Source organism: Gadus morhua, chromosome 10, assembly GCF_902167405.1.
Source record: "Gadus morhua chromosome 10, gadMor3.0, whole genome shotgun sequence".
Classification (NCBI taxonomy): Eukaryota; Metazoa; Chordata; class Actinopteri; order Gadiformes; family Gadidae; genus Gadus; species Gadus morhua.
The window spans coordinates 11,960,006-11,986,283 of NC_044057.1; the positions used below are offsets into that span (position 1 = coordinate 11,960,006).

The following is a 26,278-nucleotide window of genomic DNA, read 5'->3' on the forward strand; positions in this document are numbered from 1 at the left end:
GTGTAGTGTGTGGAGTGTGTGTGTGTGTTAAAGAGGTTGTGCGTGTGGTGTGAACGAGCGTGCGTGCGTGTGTGTGAGTGAGGATAAGGGGGTGAAGCATGGGCCGGGGGTATTCCGAGCGTTCCATAATAAAATCATCCCTCCCTCCCTCCCTCCCCCCTCCCTCCCTCCCCTCCCTCCCTCCCTCCCTCTCTCTCTCTCTCTCTCTCTCTCTCTCTCTCTCTCTCTCTCTCTCTCTCTCTCTCTCTCTCTCTCTCTCTCTTCTCTCTCTCTCTCTCTCTCTCTCTCTCTCTCTCTCTCTCTCTCTCTCTCTCTCTCTCTCTCTCAAACACCGCTCTGCTACTTCTCCTGAGGACCAATGGGAGGCCGGGTACCGGGTCAGGTGACCCTCGAGATTGAGGCGGCGCGAGCAGCTGTCGCTCCGGCCAGCTGCTGCCGGTCCGAGAGAACGAGAGCGAGAGCGAGAGCGAGAGCGAGAGAGAGAGAGAGACTCACTGATCCGATGCCGTCCATGAGGGTCAGCAGGGAGGCCACCACCCTCTTCTCCACCTCGCTCTGGGCTCCGTCTCTCTTGGGGCACAGAGCGTCCAGCTCATCGATGAAGATGATCGCTGGCTTCCTGTCACACACACACACACACACACACGATCAGCCTGGTGATGAACATTCTTCAGCAGTATTATGGGATGGTTCACCACATATAGAGGGGCCTACCTCTGAGACGCCTCGGTGAAGATATGTCTGAGCCGCTCCTCTGTCTCCCCGTAGAACCTGAGGAGAACCGGAGGAGAGGAGGAGAACAGGAGGAGGACAGGAGGAGAACAGGAGGAGGACAGGAGGAGAACAGGAGGAGAACAGGAGGAGGAGAACAGGAGGAGAACAGGAGGAGAACAGGAGGAGGAGAACAGGAGGAGAACAGGAGGAGAACAGGAGGAGAACCGGAGAACAGGAGGAGAACCGGAGGAGAACCGGAAATAAGGAGGAGAACAGGAGGAGAACCGGAAATAAGGAGGAGAACAGGAGGAGAACAGGAGGAGTCAGAGAGGAGAACAGGAGGAGAACAGGAGGAGAACCGGAGGAGAACCGGAGGAGAACAGGAGGAGAACCGGAGAACAGGAGGAGAACCGGAGGAGAACAGGAGGAGAACCGGAGAACAGGAGGAGAACCGGAGGAGAACCGGAGATAAGGAGGAGAACAGGATAAGAACCGGAGATAAGGAGGAGAACAGCAGGAGAACAGGAGGAGAACCGGAGGAGAACAGGAGGAGTCAGAGAGGAGAACAGGAGGAGAACCGGAGGAGAACAGGGAGAGAACCGGAGGAGAACAGGGAGAGAACAGGAGAACAGGAGGAGAACCGGAGGAGGAGAACAGGAGGAGAACAGGAGGAGAACAGGAGGAGGAGAACAGGAGGAGAACAGGAGGAGAACAGGAGGAGAACAGGAGGAGAACAGGAGGAGTCAGAGAGGAGAACAGGAGGAGAACAGGAGGAGAACCGAAGGAGAACAGGGGGAGAACATGAGGGGTCAGAGAGGAGCCCCAGCTCCAGATCCCGTTCCGCACGCCGGTTCTTACTTGCTGATGATCTCCGGGCCGTTGATGACGGTCATGTGGGCTCCGATCTCATTGGCTATGGCTCGTCCAATCATAGTCTTCCCAGTGCCCGGAGGCCCGTACAGGAGGACTCCTCTTGGGGGGGATACCTGTATGCAAATGAGCTGTCAGGTTAGAGGCCTCTGATTGGACGCAGGGTTGGGTTCAACTGAAGGAACCACGTCTTTAGTTTGCAGCAACTGTGTTTGAATTAGAGTTGCTCTGATACCGAAACCAGTATCGTAATTTCCTCAAATTCTGCCAAAAAAGCAGTAACGGTTATCGGTGAGTCCTCAAGTCTAAGTGCCGGTCCGATACCGAAACTAGCTAACTTACTACCCAGGCAAACACTACGGTATTATACTGTGTTCGTTAACGGTCGGAGGTGGAAAGTCGGAATGGGAAACGTGTCATCTCCGACCTACGTGCATTCAAGCTACCATGTCGGAAAAACATTGGATGCTCTCGCTCAACTACAAGAATACAAAGGTTTTATTATAATTAGAGATTATAAATGTAAAAGTGTATCAGCCGATACTCAAATAATACTCGGAAACGGTAACAAAATGGTTTCGGAACATCTGTAGTTTGATTCCCTTTATGAACGCGTAGTTTGTCCCCCTGCGCTCACCGTAGTTTGAGAACAGCTCGGGCCGTGTGAGTGGCAGCTCGATGGTCTCCCGGATCGCCTCCAGTTGGCTGCTCAGCCCGCCAATCATACTGTAGGTGACCTTGTTGGCCTGGGGGGCTTCCTGCCCCACCTCCGGCCCCTCCCCCGCCGCTCCTCGCTGCTTCCTGTCCCCGAAGACGATGGCGGTGTCGCAGGAGACGCGTGGTAGAAGGCGTCGGAGCTCTGCACGCCACCAGGGGGCGCCAGAGGCGGGGTGCCCGCCTGCAGGGGGCTCTGGGGGAACCCTGGACCCGGGGGGGTCTCGCACCCCTCCCACCAGAGGAGGGGAGCCGGGGGGAGGGGGTGAAGGGGGAGAGGAGGGGGGTCGAGGGGGCACGGGGGAGAGGAGGACGGCGGGTCTTGGAGGATGACTGACAGGTGACAGAGGGTCGCGGGGGAGGGCGGTGTGTCGCAGCGGGGTGCTGACCACGGGGGGGCGCGCCTCCTCCTGCTGCTCCTCCACGGTGAGCAGGCTGAGCTGCAGGGAGAGGTCCGAGGAGGGGCAGCCCAGGAGCGAGGGGTCCGCGGGGGCCCCGTCCTCAGCGTCGGGCCCAGGGGCCGCGGTGGCGGGCCCCCGCAGCAGCGCTCCGTCCTCCCCTCGCACCTCCTCCACGCGCAGGCTGCAGGCGCGGCCGTAGTACGTCAGGGACAGCTGGGAGCCCGGGAGCAGCACCCGGCCCTCTTGGAAGAGCAGGAGGAGGAGGTCAGAGGTCAGCGAGGAAGAGCAGGAGGAGGTCAAAGGTCAGTGAGGAGCAGGAGGAGGTCAGAGGTCAGCGAGGAGCCGGAGGAGGAGGAGGTCAGGGGTCAGCGAGGAGGAGGAGGTCAGCGAAGAGGAGGAGGAGGTCAGAGGTCAGCGAGGAGGAGCAGGAGGAGGTCAGAGGTCAGGGAGGAGGAGGCCAGAGGTCAGCGAGGAGGGGGTCAGAGGTCAGTAAGAAGCGGGAGGTGGAGGAGGAGGTCAGAGGTCAGCGAGGAGGAGGTCAAAGGTCAGTGAGGAGGTCAGAGGTCAGTGAGGAGGAGGTCAGCGAGGAGGTCAGAGGTCAGCGAGGAGGAGGAGGTCAGAGGTCAGCGAGGAGGAGGAGGTCAGAGGTCAGCGAAGAGAAGGAGGTCAGTGAGGAGGAGGAGGAGGAGGAGGAAATGAAGGTTAGGGCTCAATGAGGAGGAGCAGGAGGTCCTCACACCTCCTCTGAGGGGAGGAGGAGGAGGAGGAGAGGGTCAGAGCTCAGAGAGGAGGAGGAGGAGGAGGTCAGAGCTCAGAGAGGAGGAGGTCCTCAGCACCTCCTCTTGAGGTACCAGAGGGGTCAGAACAGCCTCTAGTGGACGATGAGGGGGAGAGACTCATGAGGATCAGATGCTGAAGAAGTTCACAGCTTGGTGAGGAAACCTGCAGAGTTCAACTAACCGAGATGCCGACACCAGGTCAATAGTTAAGTTGGTTAGTAAGTAAGTTAGTTCGGTTGTTGAGACGGGCTCAGCCCTAGAAATGGGTAGGTACATTAAGAATGAATACAAATACAAAGTTAGAACATTTATCACTGTATAATCAAACACAAACCGAAAATGCATAAACTAACTTACCCAAAGACCGCAGGAAATAGTTCTTAAACTCTTCTGTTTCAAGTGTTTCATCTTTCTGCCTAAAAGAGAAAATATAAAAAAAACAATGAATCTAGGAGACATGCGCAGTGCGCACCGATGTTTGAACATGTAGGTATAAAGAACGCCCAGCAGGTGGCAGCCTGCACTAAAGTAACACTAAACTTAATATCACAAAAGACCATTCAAGCGTTCGAAGTCTAGCATGCTTTGATATTTGATTTATTAAATGAATAACATCCTTCCAACAAATAATATATATATTTAACAACAATGTAATTACATAATTACGATATTTTCAGTGATAGGACGAGGAAAGATTAGTTGTAGTGCTCTATCCAAGATGCCAGAATAAATATAGTACATATATCTTACTGTATCTTATGCTTTGTTGTATACAGGGAATGGGTTAACCTAGTGATTGTTAGTGCTTGGCAGTTTGTTCTATGAACATCCTTACTGAACCGACAGCGTTATATTGTTGTTTCTCTTCTTCTGACAAATGTACTGTTTGTAAGTCGCTTTGGATAAAGGGTCTAAATGCCCTAAATGTAAATGTAAATGTTTCTTATCTGACGAACAGAAGAAAACCGCAGAAATTTCCAACATCCAAACTAAATCCTTCATATTACTAACACGTAGGACTGGGCGATAATTAGAATTTTGATGGCGATTTAGATTTTAACGTCAAACGATCAAAAAATCAATGATTTTCCCCATAATCGAGCAGCTAACACGCTAACAAGGACTGAACTGTTTCTCCAGGTTTGAGTAGCAGCTTGTTTACCGGGGGGACAGCACCACCTCCTGAGCCTGCAGCAGGGGCCCCGTCACTGGGTAGATCGTTAATCCATCTCCAGGCTTCACTCCCAGGCTGGTCTGGATATTGCGCTGGAGGCCGACCCTGGCAGCTGGGAAGGAGGCCACAGGCCAGGCCAGACACACCTGGAGGAGGAAGAGGAGGAGGAGGAGGAGGAGGAGGAGGAGGAGGAGGAGGAAGAGGAGGAGTAGGAGGGGGAGGAAGAGGAGGAGGGTTAGGAGAACGAGCAGGGGGGGAATGGGGAGGAGGTGCAGGAGGAGGAGGAGGAGAAAGGAGGAAGGGGTTAATGCTCCTTAATGCCCTGTCTCTGTACTGTCTAACCCCTAACTCCTCCCCTCCTCCTCCTCCCCCCCCCCCCCTCCTCCTCCCCCCCTCCTCCCCCCCCTCCCCCTCCTCCCCCCTTCCCCTCCTCCTCCCCCTCCTCCTCCCAGAGGTACTGACCTCCTGGCGTCCGGCGGCAGTGGTCAGCAGAGCCGGCCGGCCGATGCAGAGGCCGGTCGCCTTCATGGACCCCAGACTCACCTGAGCCAGAGCCCACCTGGCCCTGCTGGGGGTCCTGTCGTCTGCTGTAACACACACACACACACACACACACATTCATATACTCACACACACAAACACACACACACACACACACACACACACACACACACACACACACACACACACACACACACACACACACACACACACACACAATAATGAAGGTCTTATAGTTGTGGAGATATCCTCTAACACTTTAATCCACAACAGGTGGTAGAAGTAAAGCGTCGTGGGTTTCTGGACGTGGAGACTTCCTGATTGGATGGACCACTAGGAGCTTATTTACGCTCAGCGTCAGTAGAAGATCATGAACCAATCAGCAGCGTTGGGGTCGAGGCGTGGCTCGAGACCGGCAGCATCAGGACCGGTACAGCATCGATGACGTCATTACATGATAATAACTACTAACAATCTAAATCCAACTTTGTGCTTTACACCATGGTGTCACAGTCGTTCTAGGGCGCACACCGTACTCACTGGACGGCACACATACACACACACATCCACACACAGCCCTCCCTGGACGGTGGCGATGAGCCGTATGTCCTGTTTCAGTCTCACCTTTATCAATGAAGTCCTGCACTGAGAAGGAGTGGACGTCTCTCGGGTTCTGGAGGATAAACGAGTCGTTGGAGCTGTCCCCCTCGCTGCTCCGCTTGGGTTTGTTCTTACTTTTCTTCGAGGACATGATAATAATATATTATAACAACAACTTAGTACAACACGTGAGATCATGAAAACATGTGTAAACACACCGCACACTAGTAAACGTCCGGGTTGAACCCAAGCCCCGCCCACTTTACCGTAAGTACTAAAGCGCACAGGAGTATTATGTAACTGGTGAAGCTCTTGCATTTACAGGGTAATTAATTCATGATGTATAATTAAATTATTGATTCATTCAATTCGTTTTTACAATGAGACCGTGTATGAAAATAATACAATCACATTTAATTAATGTCGTATTTTATTAATCCCTTATATTAAAGTAGTACTCTATTTATGCAACTTCAGGGGCGGAGCCTTATGCAACCGCGGCGCATGCTGGGGTTGATGTGGAGAAGAGCGGACACTGTTTGGGATTTTAAAGTTCTTTAATACATTTAGTCAGGTCAAAGTCATGGCTTTCTATGGTTGTCAGCTCTTCTCTGTCCTCAGTAGGAGGCTTTGCAGGGTGCGATGCACCGCCGCGCCCTCGGCCCGCGCGCTGCGGCTCTCTGCTGGGCGCCTGCACCCGGCGGTGGGTCAGGGCGCAGACGCGCTGACGGGCGGTCACGGCACAGACGCGCTGACGGGGCGCCTAGACCGCTTCGGGGGGGTGACGGTCGACCTGGCTCATACCGGCCTGCCGCCGGACATCAGCGAGGGGGACTTCGGCAGTCTACTTAGAGGTCAGTGGTGGCCGGCGTTGTGCTCCAATGGAAGACTGGACGTCCAGTTTGAAGAATCATGATGCGCTAGATTCAATTCTATACATTTGTATTTGTATAGACCTGAATCCCAGCTACAGTCACAAAGGCCAGGTACAGCCTGGTTGATTATGGTCCCACGTTCATGCATATATAACAGGCCGTATATTCAGGATATAACTCCCTTAACTAGCAAGTTAGAAATCTTGATCAGGAACACAGAGTGGGGGATGATCAGGAGTGCAATGGGGGCCATAGTTGACACACACACACACACACACACACACACACACACACACACACACACACACACACACACACACACACACACACACACACACAGTTTTGCCGGAATCTAACCCATGTGCTGTGTGCTCTGATCTGTCCAGAGGGGGTGGGCCGGTGGCGTGCGGAGGGCCGGGTGGCGGTCTGGCTCCGCCTCCCCATCTCTCTGAGCCGCTGCGCCGCGGCGGCGGCTACGCTGGGCTTCACCTTCCACCACGCCCGGGCAGACCAGGCCACACTGGCCCTGTGGCTGGGCCCCGGGGCATGCAGGCTGCCCGGGTACGCATCACACCAGGTGGGGGTCGCAGGTAGGACTACAGACACCGGGTAGGACTACAGACACTAGGTAGGACTACAGACACCAGGTAGAACTATAGACATTCGGTAGGACTACCATCTGACACCAAGTAGGACCCTAGGAAGGACTACAGACACTATAGGAAGGACCACAGACACCGGGTAGGACTACAGACACTAGGAAGGACTACAGACCCTAGGTAGGACTACAGACATGAGGTAGGACTACAGACACTAGATAGGACTACAGACATGAGGTAGGACTACAGACACCAGGTAGGACTACAGATACCAGGTAAGACTACAGGTAGGACTACAGACACTAGGTAGGACTACCACCAGATACTCGGTAGGACTACCACTATTATATATTATAATATTGAGTTGTTTTGTCATGGCCAGTCCATGCTAACTGGCAGCGTCCTGTGTTAAATACAGTAGGCTGTAATACGTTGACTGTCCACCAGAGGGCGGAGTGGGGTCCACGTCTCGTCCTCTCCTAGAGCCAGCATGTCACAACATGTTCACAACATCAGGCCCAAGTGGTGCTGCCAAGTCCCCTTATTAGGAGCGACCTTGGTTCGTTTTTTTCCGTTAAAGGTTGGGTAGGTGATTCGCTTTTTTGGCCATTTTTGCAAAATTACTTGAAATCCTTATCATAACCCGCTTACAGCCACTGAGTTAGAAGTACTGACATGAAAATTAAACAAGTCAATCATCTGTGGAACGGGCAGGGCTAAAAACTCCGGCCAATCATTTCCATTGCCACCGAGTTGCATTGGACAGTAAGTACGTCAATCAAACGGTCGTACTGCACTCCCCCTCCCCCTCGCCCCGCGCGCGACCCCTTCGTGCAGTACTCGTGACCCAGAGCTCGTGACCCAGAGCAAGCTCCTGTTTGTTGTTATCCTGCGGTAGCTACTGGAACTAGTTAATCCACATTTGGACCTAGCAGTAGAAGACAATTTCCATGGCAGACAAGACGCCACCATCCCCTCCACCACCACCACCAGCAAAGAGAAGGAAAACTCTTTTTCAGAGAGTAATTGATAATAAAAAACGCTGAAAGAGAAAAACTGAAATCAAGAATAATCCTAGGCGCTGCTTTCGAACGTTGGCGGCAACTGAAGGACGAGAAGGGTCTAAAAACCGATGCTTGTGTGGCGGTTGACCTAGTTTCAAAGTTTATACCGTTTATACTCGGTAATACCGGTGTGGAGACGAGTGTATTACTCGGTGTGAAAATGTCCACACCACGGCAACCCTAGTGAAAACCAGGACTTCCAATACAATTATATGAAACAAACATACATTTTCTAAAAATAGTAATGATTTATGTGACCGTTTAATGTTTATAACATCTGGTGCAACCATAGCAGCGAGAACGTATTCTCAGCAGGGGGTGCTGGGAAAAAAAAAACTCAGCCTGCACTAGACTCGCAACTCGTTACATTGATAAAAAAGATGTATAGCAGCGCAGCTCAATTACACCAGTGCATGCGCGCACAGTTGAAAATCGATCGTTCACATCCAGCTGCTCACAGAACAAGTTTAGTGCACCACCGCTACCCTCACACTTTTTCATGTAACCTTTTTTCAGCACTAGGTCATATGAGCATTAAATAAATGCTGCGTCTCAAAATGCCTTGGACAGCAGCGAGGATGACTCGCTTTGCCACGGGCCGAAACAGTTCGGAGCGGACCACAGCCAGAGCGAACACAGCGGGGCAGAGGAGTGTCAGGAATAGTCTTTGGTGTACACATCAGTACGGCCTATTTGCACTACTGTTTAGTGGCAATGCAGTGTTTTATTCGATGCCTTTTTATTTTCGTATATTATTTCAATGAATACATTTATTTATTCATAAAAACCGGATCTGGTCTTCAAATCTTTTTTCCAAATATAGGTCGTCTTACAATGGGGTTTGTGTTTATATTCGGACCAATACGGTACAGCGGGCGCTCACATGACGTTAAGCATTTCCTGGTGTATAATGTGACGCTTCAGAACCTAAAATCCCGTTTCTCCCCGTTGACACGACAACACATAACCGGCGTTTTCAGAAATCTCCACTTTGGCCGGAGTTTTTAGAAATGATCATTTTCTGTGATAAGACAGGGCCTCGGACAGGGGGTGTTGCAGCACCCCCAGCACCCCTACTTCCCGCGGTACTGGGTGCAACTTACAGCTGAATGTAGTGCCATGTTGTTAAACGAAAACCTACGCTAGCCTGGCTCGCTCTCGCGCATCTCTGTTCGCGCTCGTGCATGATGCGCGTCCAGGTACTTGGAATGGGTGGAGTCAGAGTCAGCGTTGAAGGAGAGGGGGTAGGACATTTTGAGTTGTGTATTTTCAAAATTTGCTGGCGTTTCGCAAATCACCTACCCAACCTTTAAGTTGCTGAATATTGGTAGTAATTATTTGGGCGGGTTTCCAACATGTATTGGCTCATTATTCTGTCGTAGTTTGGACAGTGCGTTTGTTTCTTGCTGGCTCTATTCTCAGGCCTGGTTACACTGGGCATGGGTTCATTGTTGTGGCTGAGATAATGTCCTAAGGTGTTAAGTATTCGGTCAACCATGAAGTCAGACATATAAAACCATGATATAAGTAATTACAGGATTAATTATATTGTTTTGGACGCGAGTGTAGCGGTATTCAGCCGTAAGTCCTGCCTAAGTGTGATGTTTAAAGGCACGAGAGAGAACCACAGAAGCCGTGGTCTGGGGACTGTATGAGAGCACAGAACCACAGCGAGAGGACCCAGCTGGAGAGGGCCTTAGATCTGATCGCTCTGGGGTGTAGTCCGTCACGCTGTGTCCAAGAGACCTCTGTATGGCAGGAACACAGGGACACTCCACACACACCTGCTAGATGATGTCATAGGATGAGAAGGCCCACCGTTGATTGTCCCAACAGAGCCCCTTTAACAGCAGAACCTCCTGGTCATTGGAGTTCATGTCCACTGTCTCGTTACTTGATGATAACGAAGGTCCCCACAGTGGAGAAAAGCTGTGGCAGATACCTCTGACGTTCTCCACGTAGGAGATCTTCTTACTAAAGCAAATCCAAACTGCAGTACCCAGAATCCCCCTGTGATATGCTGCTTTTCCACCGGGAGTACCAGCGCGGCACGACTTGGTTTGGTTCCAGGCACGTCGTGTTTCCATCTAAAAAAGTACCTTTTCAACGTGGGCGGGTCGTAGAAAAAAGCCTCTTCAACGTGGGTTTGTTGCAAAGCACGCGACACATAAACAGACATGGCTACACACAGGAGCGTCTCCACCTCTGTCACGGTCCACTGCGTGTTCTTGTGCGCTGATCCTTGGGTGTTTCAATAATCAATCACTATTGTTGACTGAACGCTATTTAAAGATGCCGGTGTCATGCCGAAAATGGAAATTCCGTCTGAAATCGCACCCCCCCTCTATTTAAGCTTTCGCTTACTTCATCTGTGCTTTCTAGGGTCACATCATGCCTACATCTATGACTTGTAAACGATTACGTATTTTTTTGCCCTCGTAGTTCATTATCCTGAACTACGTTGCTCATCTTGTGATGATATGATATAAACAGCGCTATAAACTATAAACCCTCTTTTCGTCAGAAGAAGAAATCTTACATATCGCTTTCTGTGATAATTGGCTCATCTTGTGCCGATATTATATAAACACTGCTATAACGCAGAGAGGGGCAGCGATTTGAGACCGGAATCCCATTTTCAACACAACATCTGGTGTCGGTTGTCAGGCTCGGACGATGCGCTTGTCCAGTGGCATCACTCAGTGGCCAGCAGCCTGTTTACGTCACACAAAAGTATCAGATCAGCTCTCATGGAACCTCGACGGAGGTGAGAGTTAAAAAGTACCAGGTACCAGGTACCAGATTTTGCCGATGGAAACGCAAAAAGGCAGGCCGAGTCGAGGCGAGTTGAGCTGGTACTGTCGGTGGAAAAAGGGCGATAGTTACCTTCAGGGCATTTGGCAGACGCTTTAATCCAAAGCGATTTACAATAAGTACATTTGTCAGAAGAAAGAGAAACAACAATATACCTCTGTCGGTGCGGTAAGGATGTTCACAGAACCAACAAGCACTAACAGTCACTAGGTTAACCCATTCCCTGTACACAACCAACTGTGCCAAGTACTGTATTGCAAGGACGGTCAACACATAATAAGAGCGTACATTAAGTTCCCAGACGTACAACATACAATAAGTGCGTAAAAGGGGTGTGGGGGGAGGCTATGCAGAGTCTAGGTGAATCTGAACAAGTGAGTCTTGAGTCTTTTGCGGAAGCTGGTGAGCAACTCTGCGGTCGGCAGGAAGCTGCTCCACCACTGCGATGCCGAAACAGAAGAGTTGTGACTTTGATAGTAAGTTGGAAATAGTTGATGATAGTTGAGTTGGGTATTCCTTGTTTTCCTAGCGTTGGGCTCCTGGACAGAAGGCGGTGTAATGATAGGTTTCTCCTGAACAAGGCTGCTCCTCTCAGCGATCAGGAATGTCCTGTGTTTCCACTTAGAAGTCAAACAGCAGACTTCCAGAGAGCCGGTTCGTTCTCTGACCGCCGGTGAATAAGTACCTGCTCAGAGACTTGGCCCCCACATCTCACGAAGAGTCGGAAGCCTTAAGGAAAACTGTTCCCGTTCTCTGCTCCAGCCCCGTCTCCCTTCCCGGTTCAGTCTGGGAGCAGAGTGTTCCCGGCCATCTTACTCATTTAGCGGATGCTTTGTCTAAAGCGAAGTGCGGTGAATTTGAGATACATTCCGTGAATTTATTAACCATGATCAATGATTTCTCCAGGCTAGGCTCTGGACCCTGGGAATTGAAGACTCACATTGTCAGAGTTCACCTGGACTCTGCATAGCCTCCTCCCCATAACCCCTCCCCACATACCCCTCTTACACACTTATTGTATGAGGTACATCCTGGCACTTAAAATAGTACTGAGCATCGTGTAGCATCTTATCCTAGCTATCTCTGTTGTAAATGGGGATTGGGTTAGCCTAACAATTGTTAGTGCTTGGCACTTCTGTTCTATGAACATACTAACTGTACTGACAGCGATATATTGTTGTTTCGCTTTCTTCTGACAAATGTACTTACTGTACTGTGCTTACTTAAGTCGCTTTGGATAAAAGCATCTGCTAAATGCCCTTAATGTAAATGGGGTTGAACTCAGGATGTTCGATCTGGGAGTGGAACACCCTTTTTTAAGGGGTCCTCAGGTCAGTTGTTGACCGGTGTTCTGGTGTTGTGTTTGGTTCTCAGGCGCAGTGGTGGACGAGTCCAACGGAAAGGTTCTCGTGGTCCAAGACAAAAACAAGGTATGTTTCCCTCCTCTCAATAACTAATGTTACTCTTGGTTTGGTATTTGGGTTTACCAAGATTACATATAATCTATATCTATGCTATACTGCTAGCTTTGTTGTTTATATATGTATTTAAGTATAAACCGGTTAGGAAGTCAAGGACCTCACTAGTATTACTCCTCCTCCATACCTCCACTAAAACCCACTCCCTGCCGCCCAAACGTGTGTGTTCGTCAGACAGTTGCCGTCAGTGTGATTGGGGGGGCGTGTGAATGAAGGAGCAGTTGTTCCCTAGCGACCAACGGTGACCCTTGCGTCAGTTTGTTTGTACAGGCGCCACCGTGTCAAATTCTTCCCTGAGCTGAAGGGCAACGGCCGACACACTTAGCATCGCCCCGAGACCGCCCCCCAAAACACAGCAAGATCCTGTGTGTGTGTGTGTGTGTGTGTGTGTGTGTGTGTGTGTGTGTGTGTGTGTGTGTGTGTGTGTGTGTGTGTGTTACATGACAACAGAGCTCATTGAAACTTTCCACACTGCTGTGCTGTATACTCCCTAATGAAGCCATTACCCAGAGCGCAGCCTCTCAACATCATCCATGTTTGAGGTCGATACACCTCAGTTCAACTCAACAGCCTGACCCTCTGTCTGATAAGAGTTTAATGGAGGCATTCAGGGCAATGCGTGCAGATGTATCATAATATAACAGGATAAATACTGAACAGTTCCCTTAATATCTGGTCTGGGATTGAAAAAGAACATCTTATCTTTATCCTAGTTTAAGTATAATAGCAGTATTTATCTGACTCGCGTTTTGTTTACTCGGTTTCTGTCAGGAGACTTCCTAACTATTTTATCTCTCTTCATCTTTGCCAATCTCCTCCTCCTCCTTTTTCCAGCGTTTACTGGAAGTAAACGCTAGAAGCTGGCAGCTATTCTTGGCTAGCGGTCAACGTTCTGATGCATTTGCGAAGCATAAAACCTTTGAGACATAAAATACAACTAGACAGTGTGAGCATCCTCCCAGGACCGGAATGAGCCGACTTGGCTTTGGTTGAATACTGATTAATCAGTAGCTTAAACCCTGACTTGGCCAATGACCTTTAGCAGATTATTCAGCGTTAATTGAACAAAGATGTGTATGTAAATCTGCTGTGTTTCTTTCGGAGTGTTTTCAGTTAGAAAGGTGAGGGTTTTCACTCGACAAAGGAGTAGCATGGCGCTCCTACCAGCCAGTGTAACTAAGCTTGCTACACTGCTGAGAACAGCTAACTATGCTTGCATGCTAGAACAGCTAACTATGCTAGCATGCCAACAGTTGCTAATGAGAGGAAACACGATGGATAACAGAGACAATAAATGTTTATTTATTCCCTTTTGTGGTACAGGCTTTAGAAACATAGCAGTTGTGATACAGAACATGAAAATATAGGTCTTAGTGCATTTGTGTTCCTCATATAAACAACAAGACGGGAAACGACACATTCGGAAAGTCGCATCGCTGTGCAATGGTATTTTAGAAAAAGCTGTGTTCAAAATAGATCCACTAGAAAAATATTTATACAGCAACGATGTCATAATTTAACAAGCAGCAATGTATCATATACTTTGACAGAAAATAAAGGTTTACACCACATTATGCCTTTCTCTGGGTTTTAGAGCAACACAGAAACTAAGAGGTGGAGAGTGTCAGTTTGCCGTGTGATTGAGCCCTGATTAGAGGAACTAACCAACGTTATATCTGACTGCTGGTTTCAGACCCTGAACGCCTGGAAGTTTCCTGGTGGACTTTCTGAACTAGGAGAGAATATTGGTAAGTTGATAAACATTACCTTCTAGTTTCCATGTGGGTGAGAGTAGTTTTGATCTTAATCACATCTCTTTTCTTGGCACACCCCAGAATTCACACAAGCACTTATTAAAACGTATTCAACTTGTTAGAACAGCAGTAGCTATGTTTTAACTGAGAGGAAGGCATGAGGACATGCATGGAAACAGTTAAAATACAGCCTCAGAAGGTTGGGATTGGTCAAACGTTTGCCAGGGAAGACCAGGCTACCAATCACAGGCCGGTATAGTTTTATGTTTGTTTATCCATCAGAGGTGTAGATTGAGTTCAGCCATAGTACCGTTTTACCATTCATTCATAAAATACAAGCATGTGACGTGTCAATCAGATAGAATTCACTCTTTATACCATTCAGGAAAAGATAATAGCTTTAAATATAGTAATCATGGACTCGAAAATAAAGCAGCATTGAATGAGTGTCACTAGTCTACTTATAGTACGTTGACACATGGTTACTGAACTAACCAGGATGTTATGAACACCTCCATACTCGTGGTTCTTCCTCCCACTCCCTATATTGCTCCTCCAACTCCCCCCTCCTCCTGTTCTTCCCTCCCCCCAACCTCCTCCCCCCTCCCTCCCTTTCGCCTCCCTTTTGCACCTCCTCCTCCCCCTCTTTGCCTTCCTCTTTCCCCCCCCATCTCCTCTCCCCCCCCCCCCCTCCTCCTCCCCCCCTCCTTCCTCCCCAGGAGCCACGGCGGTCCGGGAGGTACAGGAGGAGACGGGCGTGTGCTCCGAGTTCCTCTCCCTGCTCAGCGTGCGGCAGCAGCACGACCAGCCCGGCGCCTTCGGGGCGTCTGACCTCTACCTCATCTGCCGGCTCCGCCCCCTCACCTACAGCATCGACTTCTGCACCGAGGAGTGCCTGCGCTGCGATTGGCTGCCCATAGCAGAGCTGGCGCGCACCGAGGAGACCACGCCCATCACGAGCCGCGTGGCGCGTCTGCTGCTATACGGGCTGGAGAGGGGCTGGGGTGCCGTGGACCTCCCCATGGAGACGCTCCCCGCTGTGCACTCGGGCCGCTTTTACCAGCTGTACCACCGGGGCCTGCCGCTAGCCTAGCCTAGCTAGCCTAAGCCAGGCTAGCACATGGAGCCACCTGATTCTACCAGCTGTACCACCGGGGCCGGCCGCCTCATGCTAGCCTAGGCTAGCATGCTAACTCAGGCTAGCTCATCGAGCCACATGAACACACCAATATGAGGGATACTTGAAGTGTGTTTAGCATTGGATAATGGTTATTACAATGTGGCTTAAAAGGTCCCACTACGACGGTGTTAAAGCCGCTGAACACTTAAGCCTCGGACAGCGCCCCCTCAGGGAACAATGGGTACTGCAGTGGCTGTTGTTGTACCAGGTGATGTCACCGGACACTGTTTATTTCTTGTTTCTTGTTGTGGTTTGGGTTTATGATTTTTGACCACTTGAGCCATGGTTGGTTGGTTTTTGTCAATCAGAACAAATATTTAGTATTTTAATTTATTCTGAAAATGTAGCAACGGAATTATTTATGGAAAAGAAACATTAAGGGAAAGGTTATCATGATAACAAGAAGTGTAAGGATGACACAAGGAAAGAGTAGGCTGTACTGGAGGGGAGGTTCTAGCATTGTAACACATCTTACTGGATAAAGTAGAGGAGTGATATTATTATTAATTAAGAACAGAGATGGTTATCGTTTCTGTCACCACTGCCTTCATTTCCTTGATTTCTGTTTGACGGTTTTTAACAATAAAAACAGACTGTTATTACAAATCAAAGCCTTGAATCCTTCCTTCAACCACAGTCCTGAATGAAGTCATATAGTAATATATCTTAAAGATGTCTCTAAACGCTAACCTCTCAGACCTAGTATAGCTTCGCTCGCTGCTGGAGAACCGTGCTAATTTTCAGAAATGATCTGCTATCTTCTCCAGCCCCGACCTAATGAAGCCCCCTGCAGTAAAGGACTGAGTCGGACCATCCCTTTAAACGTGGAGCTGGACTGAAGACCGGGCCTTCATCTGAACTGCTCCTAGCTACCTCGTCCTGATTCTATTGTTCCTCTCCCTCCTCCCCGTTGCCTATGAATATCAGAGTTCTGGTCCGGCCTTACTGGACTAGGTCTGGACTAGGACCTGGACGCCATGGGGAGGAACAGGATGGCCTTCTGGCCGGGTCCGGTCTTGGTGCCAGTCTTGTACTGTCCGGAGCGCTGTAGGGCCACGTACATCTCAGGGTACTTCTTGGAGCGGTAGGTGTTGTAGTTGTTGCTCTCCAGGCGTTCCAGGAAGTAACATTCGTCCGTCGCTCGCCTCTGTGGACGTAGAGAGAAAGGGAGAGAGGGGGTTGATGAGAGATTGATTACAGTTTGGGGAATGGGAGAGCGGTGAAGGTAGAGCAGGACAATGAAGGCATTGTTCTTTCGGTTCCCTGCTTGGCTCAAGAGCATCACCGGGACAACCGGCTGTTGTTCGAAATTCGGTGAATCAACGGTTTGTCCAGGGCTGTCGTCACTAACCTTTGACAACCGACCCACCGAAAACCCCAAGTACCTTCTGGTGACGAGGTGTGTGAGAGGCTAATGACTGCTGTCCAGTCATTGGGGAGACCCCTTGGACCTGAAGCCAGTAACAGATACGTGACGTCAGCGAGCCGCAAGGCATCTCCCTCAATGAGGAACAAGAAGGCTGCTTTCGTTTGGTTTGAACTCCGGTCAACCCTGAACTCCCTGAAGACCATCCTACCCTCTGGAGATAGTCAAACGGCAAACAGTAAACTGGGACATGTTGTCATGCCGACGGACTGATTATTTGAAAACTTGGCTGTCAATAAACCACTTGCTGTTCTCCTAATAGTAAAAACAACATGCATGAATGACACGAGTCCAGCAGCACATTCAATAGGGTCTTACTAGCGGTGTGGAAAAGGAGACATTTCATTTAAGTCTATGTGTAAGTGGAATTACTACCAGACATGCGTCCTCTGTGGGAACTGTGATTCAGTAGCTGAGTGGATGTGATGATTCAGCCCTGGCCCAGATCTGCGTGTTGTTAGGTGTTGCCCCTCCTACACCCAGTCCAGTAAGAGGGTCGCTGGCTGCCTCAGCTACCTCTACAACCCTCAATGTCACAGGCACAACTATCACTCCCTCCAGTGGAAACAACAGTCCAGTCGAGGTCATTAGTACTCTTCATCTCAGTCTCAGTCTCCGATGGCTGCATAGGCCCAGATCTGAGGACAGGACCTCAGAAGAGCCTCGGAAAACCCAACCCACATCAGATGACCCTTGTGTCCAGGATTAGCAAGGAGCGAAGAAGGCACCCATTAGAATATAGTTATCCAGGGCTCAACAGTAAAGCAGCATTGAATGTGTGTCACTGGTGTAGTTATATTACACTGACACCTGGGTACTGGACTACCTGTCCGGACAAGGGAGGTGTACCCAGGATGTTCAGAACACCTCTGTTCCTACTCACGGTTCATTCTCCTACCCCCTATCCTGCTCCTCCTCGAACCAAGTTAACGTCAAACCAAATCTCCATCAGATTGAACTCTGCTGATCGCTGCGCCTTCGTCGAGTGCAAACCGCGGAGCTCACTCTGTGCTTAGACAAACTAAAACCCCTCCCTAGCGCTGATTGGTCCGTAAACTCTTTGGGGGTGGACGGTTGTTTTTACTGGGAGCGAGGCCAGGCTGATCCTCGGCGAGAACCTGAGATGTGAACTTGTGATCAGCAGATGTTGAACTTGTAATATCCAGATGTTCTCCTAATTCTCCATGTACCCACCGTCCACCAGAAACGCAGCCTGGGGCGGCCGCTCAATCGGCTTCACACACACAGAGGGCATCAGCACAGGAAATGCTTGGAATACATCATTAGATGCGCCCACTAAAGAGGTAGGGGTTAGATAACCTATGGCTGAACATACAGACACACTGACCTCCAGGTTTAATAGCGCAAAGATGGAATTCCTGTTGTGCACATGTCTTTCTGCTAGTTTCCGTAGCTTCTTATTAGCAAGCCGGAGGAACCACCGAGCCACATCAGACCCCCGGCTCTACACTCACGGCCCCCCAGCCTAAAGCTAAGGCCACACTGCACGCGTTTTTCGGGTTAAAAAACGTGCATAACGCGCCTAACTTGACGCTTGATCATTGTGTGTCACAAATGGTTCAACGCGCCTAACGCGCCTGTGGCTGCGCTGGATTTAGGAGTCCGAGGTAGGAAACCCAAACACTGCCGTGTTTGGGTGCATGATAGAGCTTAGATCGGGTTAGATTAAATAATCTCGGATATGAATAACAATAATCGGGATAAATAACTTCACATGGTGTGACTGGTGTGTTTCCAGCATTTGTAGTGTTGATCAGCAGAGATATAGTCCGCCAAGACGCTTAGCAACCAGAGATGCTGTCCATGCAAGTGAATGGAGTGTTTAGGCCTGTCACGATAACACATTTTTCTGGGCGATTAATTGCCCCAGGAATTATTGCAGTACACCCTTTCGAAGATCAATAAACCTTTATTTTTAAAGAACACTGGAACTGGACGTCTGGAAGACATTTAAAATATCCAGAATAAATTAACAAAACAACCAAAAACAATCTATTATTAACAAAAAATGCTCTTGAATAAAAACCAAACACCACCAAAAACAATAAATAAAATTGAAACGCTAAATAAAAAGGATGTAAACACGATTGCGCCATGCAACAAGTTAGTAGCCGCGTTTACATGGCACATCTGATCCGCATCTGATCCGCATAGATTTCTATGCGGCATAGATCTGTTCCTAAAATGTGTTCCAAATGTAGGCTACTGTATACATGGCAGTAACAAAAGTGTCCGTTCTGTCTCTCGCGCACACCTGACACATCTCTGGACCGGCGGCGACATAATGGATGTCTTATCACTATCGGGGATTTTAAATTGGATTTTAATGAAAGCACAGCAGGAGAGAGCTTTTCTCTGCCTGCTCCTTCAATTAAGAAGGAGGAGGACAGCGCGGCAACGTCAATTTCTCGTCAGATCTTTATATTTACCTTAAGCTCCGCCGCAAACAAGAGGAATTTGGATGCGAGTCTGCAGCCAAGACTGGTGGGAGAGAGTGGTCTTACAGGAATTTAGTGACCAGGAATCCTCGAAGGTCCATTTGCGAACTACTGCAGCTGCCATCTCTCTAAGTTAAGAAGTATTTTAACGTTCAGCCTGCAAAAGTACTACTAGTAGCCTTCTCATTCACAGTTACCTCGGACGCGCGCGGACACTACGATACGCGAACACGTCATTAATAAACACCCATGTCCCGTCGCTTAGCAACCGGACACGCTTACCGGACTACTTTTACGGAGTGATAACAAAGACGTGAATCAGGCAATAAATCCACTTTCCTTGACAGCGGTGAAGTTCGGTGTGCTTAAAAGTACCGACGGAGCTCAGTGGACCAATTGCGAACTACTGCGGCTGCTCTAAGTTAAACCCCAATCTATTCAGAATAAGTGCATACATGGCGATTAAAACGGACTACACCACCTCTTCTATTCGGCATAGAATCTATGCCGAACAGATAATTGACATTACCTTGGAAAAGCCCAGACTCTCCTCGGGGATTCTCCCCGGGGACGATGCGTTTGCGGTCACGACTATCGGCGGTTGGTGTAGATTTGGCGCATCGTTTCACTCTGACGGCGGCATGAGCGTTTGACATGGATTAACCAATGAACCGATCCGTTCCACTTCACAATAGCTCCTACGGTATTTCTTTAGTAGTGTTCTACAAGAACCACATATAAATGTTAAAACGTCGTTCGTTTTTATAGGTCCCGTGAGCTCCTCAAGGGCCAAAGTGTATGGTGGCTTGAAATCATCGTGACAAAGAATCAAACGATGTTTGTTCTTTTTATCTATACAATTATCTCCACATAGGCGACATACATCGTTAATGGTTTTTTGTGGCGTTTGGGATTGAGCCATTTCTGACAGCCTCTGAACGTCAAGAAGTTCCGTCAAAATAATTTCCCCCCCGGCACTATTTTGCATGGACACCGCTGCTGCTTCCCGGGCTTAGCCCCGCCCTAGACGATTGTGATTGGTTTAAAGAAATAAAACAGGCCCGCCCAGTTTCCCAACGGATAGACGGCTCGAGGTAGCGTGGCTCCAGACCATTCTACTTGCTGTAGTTTGGTCTGGCTTTGCGAGACTACCGGACTATCTATGCAAGTGAACGGAGCGTTCCACGGCATTGAGAAGACCCGTGTAATAAAGGCCTATAATATTTCTGTTTATGGCATAGATTTCTTCTCAGATTAGGCCAATAAAGCAATGATTTTAAAAAAAGAGTGCGAATGGTACTTATTGCGGCCGGCAAAAAATTATCGCTTATTTTAATTTATCGCGCAATTAATTGATTTATTGCATATCGCGACAGGCCTAGGAGTGTTCCCTCTTCGTCATAACTATCAAACCAAACATCCTGAAACATTATGAAAGTAAAATGCACATTTCTCGCAAAAAATGTCTGCATAAACGCATTTAATGGCGTAACTATGTTACTATTTCCACCCAGAATAAAGAAAGATGTCGGCCGTATGCTTCTGTGCAAGCGTCACTACTCTCTGCCAGTGACGTCGGGTCAAGCTCCACGCTGATTGGCTATCGCGGCTAAGCATCACGCGTTGGAGCGTTGAAAGTTCAATTTTTTGAACCCCGGGCATTGGTGCGTTGGGCGCGTTACTGCGTTTACGTGCGTAATTACGTGCGTCTGCCGCGTCTAAAGGCCCATTCACACCCTACGGTAAATACGGATACGGACAGTTTCGTCCGGTCCCGGAGGTGTTTCGTCCGTAAATGGGTCCGTCGCCTCTGAGCTTACGAATCCGGAGTGCTCCGGGAGAACCGGAGCAATGCCACCGGAAATCGAGGCGGCAGTATAGAGTCAAAAGTCAGACCATTCGCGAAAATAGATAGAGTACTATAATATCTGATATATATATAAATAGCCTATATAGTATTTGACGTTTTGTACTTATATTATACTATATACCTGACATTTTTATTTTATTGTTATTGCTCCCCTGCTTTGGCAATGAGTTGTAACTGGTCATTTAACAACATTTTGAGGAGATAATCTGCGGGTTGGTGAGGGGTGTCAAATGCCACCGCAAACTTTTTGCACTTTTTTTTGCCAATTTCGGATGACGCAAAGCAAAATCATCTCTACAGATGTCATGTTTGCGATTGTCGATGCCGTTAATTTGTGAAACGACAGTCACTGCCCTCTAGAGGATTTACTGCGTAGCATCCATAACAACGCTGAAACCAGACGGAGGTATGAAGGGTAGTTCCGGGGGCAACGTTTGGGGCGACGGACGAATTTCGTCCGGATCCGGAGGTATCGATCGGCCTTAAAGCCCCGCGACGCATCAACGCGTGTAACGCGTCTACGCGCCTATACCAATGGTTCCCTATGCAAAAATGCCGATTTTCGACGCCCCAAACGCAAGGAACGCGGTTGGTGTGGCCGTACCTTAAGGTACGTACACACCAAACGCGTATCCCGCGTACGACGCGTATAAAATCGGCAATTTTTCCATAGGGAACTATTGGTTTACGCGGGTATGAGCTGCGTACATGCGTTACATGCGCTAAAGCAACATTTTAGCCGCGTATGAGCCGCGTATATTTACGCGCGTACATATACGCGCGTACATATACGCGCGTACGCGAGGAATTCAAAAAATTGAACTTTTTACGCTCATACGCATGACGATTAGCCGCGTTGCCCAATCAGCGTTGAGCTTGACCCGACGTCACTGGCAGAGAGTAGTGAGCTTGGACAGAAGCATACGGCCGACATGTTTCTTTATTCTGTGTGGAAATAGTAACATAGTTATGCCATTAAATGCTTTTATGGAAACATTTTTAGCGAGAAATGTGCATTTTACTTTCATAATGTTCGCTCGGTGAATGTGAAGGATGTTTGGTTTGATAGTTATGACGAAGAGGGACGCTCCGTTCACTTGCATGGACAGAGTCTCTGGTTACTAAGCAACCTCAACGTCTTGGCGGACTATATATCTGCTGATCAACACTACGAATGCTGGAAACACACCAGACACACCATGTGAAGTTTTTTAACCCGATTATTGTTATTTATATCCGAGATTATTTAATCTAACCCGATCTAAACTCTATCACCCAAAAACGGCGGCGTTTGGGTTTCCTACCTCGGACTCCAGCGCAGCCACGGCCGACAACTTTCTTTATTCTGGGTGGAAATAGTAACATAGTTACGCCATTAAATGCGTTTATGGAAACATTTTTAGCGAGAAATGTGCATTTTACTTTCGTAATGTTCGCTCGGTGAATGTGAAGGATGTTTGGTTTGATAGTTACCCTGCATTCACACCAAAAGATGCAAAAAGTTGACGCGCGTCACGATCCAATTCAAAGTGAATGTAGAGACGCGTTGCTGCTTTGCTGCCGCAGCATTTGCTGCCGAGAAAACCGGCAGCAAAATTTGATTTGCGGCGCGTCAAAATCTGATATGCAGCGCGGCATGCCCGTGCCCGCTGCCGGGCACGGGCGGCGGGCGCGTTCACGTATTTTGCGGCGCGTCCAATGCTGCTCGAGTTGAAATATTTCAACTTTTCGGCAGCAAACGCGTGATGACAGCCAATCAGCGTTCAACAGCGTTGCCACGGAGGCGTTGCCACTGAGTGACATGCCGTAACAGCCAATCAGTGTTACTCCCTTGGAGTGACCTAGAGTTCACTACCGTTACATTTATTTAGTAACTCGAAAAACCCCACAAATCAGCATTCTGTAGTGTAGTTGTGTGACGAAGAGGGAACGCTCCGTTCACTTGCATGGACATGGACTCATCTAGGCGCGTAGGAGCGTAGGTGCGTAGCTGCGTAGGACCATTTTTGACACAAAATGGTCAAGCAACATTTTAGCTGCGTTACGCTCGTAAATCTTTACGCGGGTACGCGTTTGGTGTGTTCATACCTTTAAGAGCAACCACATCCAATTCAGAGTAGCAGGCATGGCCACTGGGCTGGATTGAGGAACACGTCGTCAGGATGGACCTCCCAATCCAGATAGTTCTGCTCTACAGTCACCTGGCTTCAGCTGTGTCGTACCTCTCTAGATCGTAGGTCTAGATCTCAGTGTGAGTCTAGATCCTGTGTGGTACTAGATCGTGGGTCTTGTGAAATTTTCGTTTTTCCTCATAAATTGTGTTAATTTTTTGTTTACAGCTCAACCAACAGGTTATATTTGGGAAGGCAAAAGATCTGAGGAGAAGGAAGAACCTTCAGGGCACCCAGTGAAGTGAGTGAGGAGCAGCCGGAGGAGGAAGAGCAGGGGGACTCAGGACTCACCGCTCCGAACAGCCTCCCGTCGCGGTTCATGGCCAGGTAGCGGTTAGCAGCCAGCCCCTTAATCACCACCTCCCCCACCGACGTGGCCTGGAGCTGCAGCCGGACTGGGGGCAGAGACACCTCGTTAGTGTGGGACAACCAGCCAATCAACAAGCTCCAATCAGCAGCTATGAAACGCTCTAGAGTGGATGGCCAATTATAAATAAGCCCCTCCTCACCAACAGACTTCAGCTCCTCCATGAAGGCAGCGTATTCAAATGACGTACACACACACACACACACACACACACACACACACACACACACACACACACACACACACACACACACACACAAACTCCTCCCTGGTTCGTAGGAGGACTCGGCTGTACAGAGTCTGGCTGCTGGGTGGGAGGTACTGGGCAGGTTGGACGGATCGTCTATCAAGCAGACATTCCTCTCTGAGAGTGGAGATGACTCTCTGTTCTGCATCGTGTTATCCAGTGGGCAGGCGTCTCGAAGCCAGACCCAGACCACTGCTCACTGAACTCAATGTGGGGAGAAGAGTTCCCTGAGGGAGACCTGCTGTAATTACAGTTGTTCTTCACACTCGTCCTCTAACTTGTGTTGCAATGTTTAGGGGCATATATTAGCCCTTAGATACAGAGCTAAGGGCTATTTGAGGTGAGAATGGACAATCTGGGGTAATTTCTCACTACAGACTTTTAGGGTTTTAGGCTTTCAGAGAGTCATTCAAAATGATTATCTCTCTATCATCTCTTGCATTAAATTGTTGGTCTGTTCACTGATCCCCTGAATAATACCTTCAATATTTTGTGGTTCACCTTCCGGTGCTTCAACACAATGAGAGGGCTGTCATTCAAAGCCTGGAAGCCTGACATGAGCACCCCTTTCCCCTGAGCAGGTTAAAGGTGGAGGCTAAATACGACCGGGGGTAAAGATAGCCCAGCAGTCTCCCTTAACTCCTGAGGTATTGGGCCACCAGGTGTTGCCCTTCCCACATGCCTCTGGGTCTTAATCACTGCATCTACAGCCCTGAACCGACCATCCACCCTTCCTTCTTCCTGGTGGTGACGCAGGCAAGCATCTGCAGGGCACTGCGATCCACAAACAAGAGGAAACCCATTAGTGTGTGTTGAGTAAACTGCGGTGACCAGCCTTCAGACTGGATGTCAGGCAGACAGAGCCGTGAGCGGAGCTTTTTGTGAATGGCGATGACTCAAGGTGGTGGACATCGACACTGTCCCTATCCAGACGATGTTACAGTAGATACAGCGATGCCATGCCGTCACCCTGGCACCGACACTGGGCACAGACCAAGCCTCCAGCGTTGCCCAACACCAATGGTAAATGGTGAATGGACTGCATTTATACAGCGCTTTTCTAACCAGTGGCCACTCAAAGCGCTTCACAATATGGCCTAACATTCACCCATCATGCACACGTTCCCATATCGACGGCGGTGTCAACCACACAAGGCAACGGCCAGCTTGTCTGGAGTCAGGGTGAGGTGTCTTGCTTAGGGACACCTCAACACTCGAACTAGCCACCTTCGATTTACAAGCCAACCCGCTCTACCTCCTGAGCCACATGCCACAAAACTGACAAAATCAGCCTTGGGGAATCGGAAACGCTGCGATAGTCCTGCGAGCGTGGTTTCCTCTACACTGGCACTTCCTGGTTGGATGTGCATGGGGAAAAGGCAGCACAGAGAGGCATTGTGTTGGGGGCGGGAAGCCACTAGTCTGGCAGTACTTACTGAGGCTAATGTGTGCGGCTAGCGTCTGGCACCACTTACTGTGGGGGTTGGTCTTCTCGCGGACGCCGTCCACCGGCCGTCGGAGGCGATCCGCAGGAAGAAGCCTCCGTTCTTGCAGTACAGCCTCTTGGGGTCTCTGAAGTTGGCCGCCGGGAAGCCGCCGCTACCGTCGTCAGGTGTGGCGGGAAGAGTGGTGATATCTCCCGTGGCCATCGCCTCCTCTTCCCTCTTCCTCCTCCTCCGCTCGTCTTCTTCTGCTGCGTCTCCTTCTCCCCTCCCGGCAGAGCAGGAGCCCCGTGCTGGCCTCCCACCTCCCACTAACTCTGCCCTCCCCCCTCAGCCTCCCCTCCCCTCGGAACAGGACCTGGCTCTCCCTCACCCTGGGGGTTCCTCCCGCTGAACAACCCCCCTTAAGGAGGGCCCTCCCCCATCCGTGGAGATCGGGGGCTCGGAACCTTCTGTCTGGCTGGAGGTGAAGCTCTGTCCTTCGGTCTGCTGATCCTGCTCCTGCTGGTCCTGAGGTGTAGCAGCCGGACCGGTCCTGGCCCTGGTTCTTGCCCTGGTCCTGGTAGGTTCTGGGAGAGAGGTCTGATCCGCGCGTACAGGGAATGGGAGCGGGCCCTCTGCTCTGCTCGGCTCTGCTGCTCTGTTGTGTTTAATAAAGGAGGGCAGCTGGCTTAGATCTGTGAGAGGCTTTCCCTGCAGGGCCTCCGATCGCATGCGCTCTGAGAGCACACACTACCAAACACACACACACACACACACACACACACACACACTCAAAG

At 49.6% G+C, this 26,278-nt stretch overlaps 3 protein-coding genes across 4 annotated transcripts; 1 reads left to right on the forward strand and 2 right to left on the reverse strand.

Moving 5' to 3' along the window:
• Positions 1-378: 378 nt before the first annotated feature.
• Positions 379-6,006, reverse strand: LOC115552750 (AFG2 AAA ATPase homolog A). Its single transcript, XM_030369065.1, has 9 exons — positions 5,778-6,006; positions 5,115-5,239; positions 4,641-4,798; positions 3,836-3,894; positions 2,216-2,941; positions 1,573-1,696; positions 715-771; positions 475-619; positions 379-432 (listed from the first exon to the last, which is right to left on the reverse strand). The coding sequence occupies exons 1-9, from the start codon at positions 5,902-5,904 to the stop codon at positions 379-381; spliced, it is 1,575 nt and encodes a 524-aa protein (XP_030224925.1). The 5' UTR covers positions 5,905-6,006.
• A 237-nt stretch (positions 6,007-6,243) lies between these two features.
• Positions 6,244-16,123, forward strand: nudt6 (nudix (nucleoside diphosphate linked moiety X)-type motif 6). 2 transcript variants are annotated; one of them, XM_030367615.1, is made up of 5 exons: positions 6,244-6,607; positions 7,015-7,218; positions 12,480-12,535; positions 14,277-14,331; positions 15,057-16,123. In XM_030367615.1, exons 1-5 carry the CDS (start codon positions 6,337-6,339, stop codon positions 15,428-15,430), a joined length of 960 nt encoding a protein of 319 aa, XP_030223475.1. In that variant the 5' UTR covers positions 6,244-6,336; the 3' UTR covers positions 15,431-16,123. The 2 variants fall into 2 exon arrangements, with proteins under 2 accessions (XP_030223475.1, XP_030223476.1); XM_030367616.1 differs by having other exon boundaries at positions 6,285-6,607; positions 7,015-7,205.
• fgf2 (fibroblast growth factor 2) lies at positions 15,834-25,837 on the reverse strand. Its single transcript, XM_030367619.1, is given in 4 exon segments — positions 15,834-16,664; positions 23,735-23,838; positions 25,533-25,565; positions 25,568-25,837. Coding segments are annotated over 4 exon segments (462 nt in total). The 5' UTR covers positions 25,707-25,837; the 3' UTR covers positions 15,834-16,478.
• Positions 25,838-26,278: the final 441 nt, after the last annotated feature.

What these genes read in the sequence shown, in the direction of transcription:
- nudt6 (XM_030367615.1), top strand. Translation starts at nt 6,337, where the DNA reads ATGGCTTTCTATGGTTGTCAGCTCTTCTCTGTCCTCAGTAGGAGGCTT. An exon ending in CTTCGGCAGTCTACTTAGAG is followed by an intron (nt 6,608 to 7,014) that starts GTCAGTGGTGGC and finishes TGATCTGTCCAG; the next exon opens with AGGGGGTGGGCCGGTGGCGT. An exon ending in TGGTCCAAGACAAAAACAAG is followed by an intron (nt 12,536 to 14,276) that starts GTATGTTTCCCT and finishes TGCTGGTTTCAG; the next exon opens with ACCCTGAACGCCTGGAAGTT.
- LOC115552750 (XM_030369065.1), bottom strand. Translation starts at nt 5,904, where the DNA reads ATGTCCTCGAAGAAAAGTAAGAACAAACCCAAGCGGAGCAGCGAGGGG. An exon ending in GTTCTCAAACTACGGTGAGC is followed by an intron (nt 1,697 to 2,215) that starts GCAGGGGGACAA and finishes GCATACAGGTAT; the next exon opens with CCCCCCCAAGAGGAGTCCTC. An exon ending in GGCCCGGAGATCATCAGCAA is followed by an intron (nt 772 to 1,572) that starts GTAAGAACCGGC and finishes GGTTCTCCTCAG; the next exon opens with GTTCTACGGGGAGACAGAGG.